The 6806-nt window shown below is 50.1% G+C and overlaps 1 protein-coding gene across 1 annotated transcript; it reads left to right on the top strand.

The window, feature by feature from the left end:
- The first annotated feature begins 270 nt into the window (after positions 1-270).
- LOC140720558 (NACHT, LRR and PYD domains-containing protein 3-like) lies at positions 271-6584 on the top strand. The gene is made up of 4 exons (XM_073035395.1): positions 271-1680; positions 5621-5707; positions 5863-6030; positions 6195-6584. The coding sequence occupies exons 1-4, from the start codon at positions 278-280 to the stop codon at positions 6280-6282; spliced, it is 1746 nt and encodes a 581-aa protein (XP_072891496.1). The 5' UTR covers positions 271-277; the 3' UTR covers positions 6283-6584.
- Positions 6585-6806: the final 222 nt, after the last annotated feature.

Here is a 6806-nt window from a genome sequence, read left to right as displayed (position 1 = left end):
GAACACGATCCTGATGAAGGAGAAGGTGAAGGTTTTCCAGCTGCTTGATCAATACGCTGAGCTCACGGTCATTTCTACTGTTCGAGATCGGACACTGGTGGAACATGAGCTGCTAGCCAGAGGCAGAGACCACGAGGAGTGGAGACAGAAACATCTCCTTGGAGAGCTGGAAAAAATCCAGACTAATCAGCTGTTCCAGAGCAGCTGTTCCCAGAGTAAATCCAAATCTGCATGTTCGGCAGCAGTAGCCGGAGCACCGGGAATCGGGAAAACAACAATGGTACAAAAGATTGTTTATGACTGGGCCACGGGGGAAATATACCAACAATTCCAATTTGTCTTCAGTTTCAAATTCCGGGATTTAAACTCCATTAACAACAGAATAAACCTGAAGGAACTGCTTCTGGATCAGTATCCTTACTTTGGGAATATCCTGAGAGAGGTCTGGAAGAACCCAGAGGGATTGCTGTTTATATTCGATGGTTTGGATGAATTCAATGACAAAATTAATTTCTCTGACAGTCGGAGAGACACAGAACCTCAGTACACATGCACAGATCCTGAATTCAAGTGCAAGGTGTCGGACATTGTGTACAGTTTAATCCAGCACAAGCTGCTCCCAGGGTGTTCAGTGCTGGTGACCACCCGTCCCTCTGCATTACATTTATTGGAAAAGGCTGATATCAGCGTCTGGGCTGAAATCCTGGGATTTTCTGGTAAGAAACGGAAGAAATGTTTCATGAGGTATTTTGAAGATCAGGTAGTTGCAGCAGCTGTTTTCAAACACGTGATGGATAACGAGATCCTGTATACCATGAGCTACAACCCCTCCTACTGCTGGATCCTCGCTCTGGCACTGGGCCCCTTCTTCACACAAAGAGTCAGGGACCCACAGCAAGTTCCCAAGACCATCACGCAACTGTACTCCTATTATATTTACAACATCCTGAAAAACCACGGCCGTGAGATTGAGAACCCCCGTGATGTGTTACTCAGGGTTGGTCAGATGGCCTTCAGAGGAGTGTCCGATAGGAAGATTGTGTTTACAGATCGAGATTTGATCAACTACAATCTGCAGCCTTGTCAGTTCCTGTCCGGGTTCCTGATGGAGCTTTTGGAGAGAGAGGATTCTGCCCGGAGCGTAGTGTACACATTCCCACATCTCACCATCCAAGAGTTTGTAGCTGCTGTCGCACAATTCCTGAATCCACATCCTGGTGATATCCTGATATTCCTCACTGAAGCCCACAACACGACAGATGGGCGGTTTGAGGTATTTCTCCGTTTTGTTGCTGGTCTCTCCAACCCAATGACAGCTCGGGGCCTGGAGGAGTTTCTGGGTCCATTTCCTCATGAAACAACCTGCCGGGTGATTGACTGGGTGAAGGAGGAGGTTAAACGCCAGAGTAGAAACACGAGTGAAGCTGGTAAAAGGAGCCTCCTGAACACATTGCACTACCTGTTTGAGTCTCAGAATAGTGGACTGGCTCAGGAAACACTGGGATCTGTGAATATACTTTCATTCCGTGAAATTACACTGACCCCGATTGACTGCACGGTCCTGTCTCATGTCATCGGACTCTGTGATACAGTAAAACACCTCGAACTGGTTCGCTGCCACATTCAGTTTGAAGGAATCCAACGGCTGGGACCCGGGCTGCACAAGTGCCAGGAATTGAGGTAACTTGATTTATCTCTCACTCTGAACTGTTAAACTGTCTCATTGTATTGTTTCAATAGAAAGGGATTTGGGTAAAACTGTAGTAATTCAGATTGTGAAGAATTGTGAAAAATGCCCAGGGATGGGTCACTAATTCCCCAAGGACGGGAGGTTTCTGTGGTTCCTTATGAAGGGATGTAGGAGACTTCATCAGATCAGTAAACAACGGCCATTGGTTTAATGGTAGTAAATCACAGGAATGGCCGTGTTTCTCGCTGCCTGTGACACGTCCATTGACAATGTTCCTTCTCACTGTTACTGACACCCAGACCGACACTGACTGCAGCAGGTGGGTCAGAGATTCACACCCCCTTCCCGGTGAGGGACAAGAGACTGTCAGCAGACTGTCCCAGTGAGAAGGAAAGAAATACCATTGTGAGATTGTCCTCCCACTGCCCTTCCCCGTGTGTGACTATCACCATCAGTCCACCTGTGTGACTGTGCTCACTACCAGATACCCAGACCCCATGGGCACACGTCCTGTCTCAACGATGATCCTAGGTTCATAACGCCCCTACCGTACAATATATTAATGCATCCCAGACAGTCTATCTCTTCCCTCCCAACCTCCTGGGGGACACCTCTTACAAAACCCCCATTGTTATATTGCAACACTCTTCCTCAACCCCTCCCTCCGGTGGGGTCTTTCTTTCCCATCCACCTTCCTCCTGTGGGATCTCTCTTCCCCATCCCCTTCCTCCTGTGCGATCTCTGTTCCCCATCCCCCTTCCTTCTGTGAGATCTCTCCTCCCCTTCCCCGTGAGGGATGTCTGTTCCGCATCTCCGAACTTCCTGTCGGATCACTCTTCCCCATCCGCTTTCCTCCTTCGGTATTTTTCTTCCCCAGCTCCATTACTACTGTGGGATCACTCTTTCCCATCCCCCTTCCACCTGTGAGAACTCACCTCCTCTTCCACCTTCCTCCTGTACAATCTGTCTTTCTCATTCCCTTCCCTCCTGCGGGATCTCTCTTTCACATCCCCCTTCCTCCTTTAGGATCTCTCTTCTCCATTTTGCTACTCGGGGATCATCCTTCCCCATCCCCTTATTCATGTGAGCTCTCTCCTCCTCTTACCCTGGTGGGATCTCTCTTCCACATCCTCCTTCGCATTGTGAGAACTCTCCTCTGCTTCCCCATGCTCCTGTACAATCTGACTTTCTCATTCCCCTCCCTCCTGCAGGATTTCTTTTCCCCGTCCCCTTCCTCCTGTGAGAATTCTATTCCAAATCACCCTACCTCCTGTGGGAACTTTCTTCCCCATCCCCTTCCTCCTGTGGGATCTCTCTTCCCCATCCCCCTTTCTCTGGTGGGATCTCTCTTCCCCATCCCCCTTCCTCTTGTGGGATCTCTCTTCCCCAGCCCCCTTCCTCCTGTGGGATCTCTCTCTCCCATCCCCTTCCTCCGGTGGGATTTCTCTTCCTCATCCCTCTTTCTCCTCTAGGAAGTCTCTTCCTCAACCCTCTTCCAATTGTGGGATCTCGATTCACATCCCCCTTCCTTCGGTGGGATCTGTCTTCCCTATCATCCTTCCTCCTGTGAGATCTCACTTCGACATCGTTCTTCCTGCTGTGGTATCTCTCTTCCTCATCCCCCTTACACCTGTGGGATTTCGCTTCCCCATCCCCCTTCCTTCGGTGGGATCTACCTTCACCACCTCCATTCCTACTGTGGGATCGCTCTTCCTTATCCGAATTCCTCTTGTGGGACCTCTCCCCCATCCCTTTCCGCCCCTTCCACCTCAACTTCCAATCTGTCTTCCTCATTCCCCTACCACCTGCGGGATTTCTCTTCCCATTCCCCATCCTGCTGTCATATCTTTCTTCCCCACCCCCCTTCTTCCTGTGGAAACTCCCTTCTACATCCCCTTCCTAATGTGGAATCTCTCTTCTGCATTGTCGTACCTTCTCTGGGATCTTTGTTCCGCATCTACCTTCCTCCTGTGGGATCTCTCTTCCCCATCCCCCTTCCTCCTGTGGGGTCTCTCTTCCCCATCCCCTTCCTCCCGCGGGATATCTCTTCCGCATCCACATCCTCCTGTGCGATCTCTCTTCCCCATTGACGTTCTTATCGTGGGATCTCCCTTCCTCCAGTTTTGTATCTTTTCACCATCCCCTTTCATCCTGTGGGATCTCTCTTCCACATCCCCCTTCCTCCTGTGGGATCTCTCTTCCACATCCCCCTTCCTCCTGTGGGATCTCTCTTCCCCATCCCCCTTCCTCCTGTGGGATATCTCTTCCATATCCCCTTGCTCCTGTGGGATCTCTCTTCCCTATCCCCCTTCCTCCTGTGGGATCTCTCTTCCACATCCACCTTCCTCCTGTGGGATCTCTCTTCCCCATCCCCCTTGCTCCTGTGGGATCTCTCTTCCCCATCCCCCTTCCTCCTGTGGGATCTCTCTTCCACATCTCCTTCCTCCTGTACGATCTCTCTTCCCCATCCCTCTTCCACTTGAGGGATTTCTCCTCAACATCCCATCCGTCCATCTGTGTGATCACTCCTCCCTCACCGGCTTTCCTTGTAGGATCTCTCTTCAACATTCCTCTTTCCTCTGCGGGATATATCTTCCCAATCCTCATTCCTCCTGTGGGATCTTTGTTCCCCATCCCCTTCCTCGCGTGGGATCTCTCTTCACCATCCCCCTTCCTCCTGTGAGATCTCTCTTCCCCTTCCCCCCTCTTTCTGTGGGATGTCTCCTTCCGATCCCTCCTCCTCCTGTGGGATTTCTCTTCCCCATCCCCCTTCCTCCTGTGGGATCTCTCTTCCCCATACCCTTCCTACAGTGGGATCTCTCTTCCCCATCCCCCTTCCTCCTGTGTGATTTCTCTTCCCCATCCCGCTTCCTCCTGTGTGATTTCTCTTCTCCATCCCCCTTCCTCCTGTGGGATCTCTCAACTAAATCTCACTTCTTCCTGTGGGATCTCTCTTTCCCACTCCGCTTCCTTTTGTCGGATCAGGGACATTTCCATTCTGTTGGAGACTTCATCATCAAATCAGAGAACAACAACCATTGGTTTAATGGCAGTAAATCACAGGAATGGCCGTGTTTCTCGCTGCCTGTGTCACATCCATTGACAATGTCCCTTCTCACTGTTACTGGCACCCAGACCGACACTGACTGCAGCAGGTGGGTCAGAGATTCACACCCCCTTCGCGGTGAGGGTCAAGTGACCGTCAGCAGACTGTCCCAGTGAGAAGGAAAGAAATACCATTGTGAGATTGTACTCTCCTGCCCTTCCCCGTGTGTGAATGTCACCATCAGTCCACCTGTGTGACTGTGCTCACTACCAGATACTCAGAACTCATGGGCGCATCTCCCCTCCCGATTGTGGGCCTCAGTTCAGACCCAGCCTTCCTGTACAATCTATTTCTGGATCATCTCATCTTGTGGGGTTATCCTTTCCCATCGGTGTACTGCTGTGGGTCTTCTCATCCCCATTCCCCTTCCTCCTGTGGGATCACTCATCATTATCTCCTTCCTCCTGAGGGATTTCTCTTCCCCATCCCATTCCTATCGCAGATTCTGTCTTTCTATCCCTTTTCCTCAGGTGGGGTCTCTTCCACCGTCTCCCATCGACACTTTCACAAATCTTCCTCAATATGGGACTTTCTCCCACCCTTCATCCCTGCCCCTCCCGAACCTCTCACATCAGGAACACTTTTCTCACCATCGGGGAATGAGACAGAATATGTGAAGTTTACAGGGTCACACCGACATACTAAATTATTGACATTGGGTGAACACCCCGGAGCTGGTCAGTGAGGGACATTGACAGTGATGGGAACTCCAATCTGTGATTTACAGAAGGGTTTAATATTTCCTGAAATATCCGAGTGAGAGAAATTCCCCCAGACCAAATGTTTGAATAACTTTGTTCATCAATCTGTCTGTTTGTGTTTAGACTGAGTAATAATAAACTGGGGGTTTTGGGAGTGAAACCGGTGTCTGCGGCTCTGAGGAACCCGAAGAGTAAAATACAGAAACTGTGGTAAGTAGCAGACTGTGGGAGATTGTGTTTACAAACACTGGGTATCTGACATTGAACATTAATGTGATTAGTAATTGTGTTACTGATAAACACTGGGGATTTGTACCGTCTCCTCTCTCTGTGTGTCCTTCACCCTCACTCTCTCTCATCTCCAGGCTGGAGAGTGTCGGTCTCACAGATTCTAGTGCCGAGGATCTCATCTCTGCTCTCAGTACAAACCCATCACTGAAGTGGCTGTACCTGAGTCACAACTCACTGACAGACCGATCACTTCCCGCACTCCGCCGCCTCATACTGAACCTCCCGAGTCTGGTGTGGATCGGGTGAGTGTTTGTGTTAATGTTCAATGTGATAAAATATCAGCGGATCCGCGGGTTTTCTGGTGATATTTGTCTGTGAGTGTTGTTGAAACATTAACCCCGGTCCCCTGTTACTGACACTGTTGTGTAATCTGTTTATTTCATCTTTATTCTCCCATCTGTTTCAGGCTGGGGGACAATCAGTTCAGTGAGACCGGGAAGAAGGAACTGAGATCTCTGCAGGAACCCAGACCCGGACTGACAGTGACCGTGTGAACATCCCCGACCACAGGATAGGGATATTTTGGCCGATTCCCCCTCCTCTTTAACTCCCGCCCTTACCTTTAATGGCCGCGCACTGGGGATAATTCGCAACGGTATTAAAGGATCCTGTGACGTATTTCCGCAGATGTGCGTGTTCGAGACTCTGGGGATTTACCCAGACAGGAAGACCCCGGAGGTCGGGCCTTAGTCTGGGACACCAGTGGGATTATCCTTTTGCTCCCTTTGCTGAGGACGGTGCATTCGGCAGCCTGGCCGATATAATGATGTTAAATTGACAAATCCCTCGGCAGTGACCCTGGATGCCAGTACCTGAAGTGTGATTTTATAATCATCGGTTCCCCGATGCAGAGTGACGGTGAGAAACGGGACTGATTATTCAACCGGTCACTCGTTGTCGCCGGTCAGTTAATTGTGTGTGACTGTGAGTGAGTCGGGAGCAGCTTATTTATTCCCGCACGTCAGCAGCTCACACATTGTTTAATTTACATTTGTCATGATGAAATCAATAAACCGCT

Source organism: Hemitrygon akajei, unplaced genomic scaffold, assembly GCF_048418815.1.
Source record: "Hemitrygon akajei unplaced genomic scaffold, sHemAka1.3 Scf000045, whole genome shotgun sequence".
NCBI classification, from domain to species: domain Eukaryota; kingdom Metazoa; phylum Chordata; class Chondrichthyes; order Myliobatiformes; family Dasyatidae; genus Hemitrygon; species Hemitrygon akajei.
Note: the sequence above shows the minus strand (reverse complement) of the source record. Positions and strands in the feature narration are given on the sequence as shown.

Bases quoted from the DNA above. Each gene is read 5' to 3' on its own strand.
- LOC140720558 (XM_073035395.1), top strand. From the start codon at position 278: ATGGTACAAAAGATTGTTTATGACTGGGCCACGGGGGAAATATACCAA. The intron at 5,708-5,862 runs GTAAGTAGCAGA...TCTCATCTCCAG, and splicing joins AGTAAAATACAGAAACTGTG to GCTGGAGAGTGTCGGTCTCA. The intron at 6,031-6,194 runs GTGAGTGTTTGT...CATCTGTTTCAG, and splicing joins CCGAGTCTGGTGTGGATCGG to GCTGGGGGACAATCAGTTCA.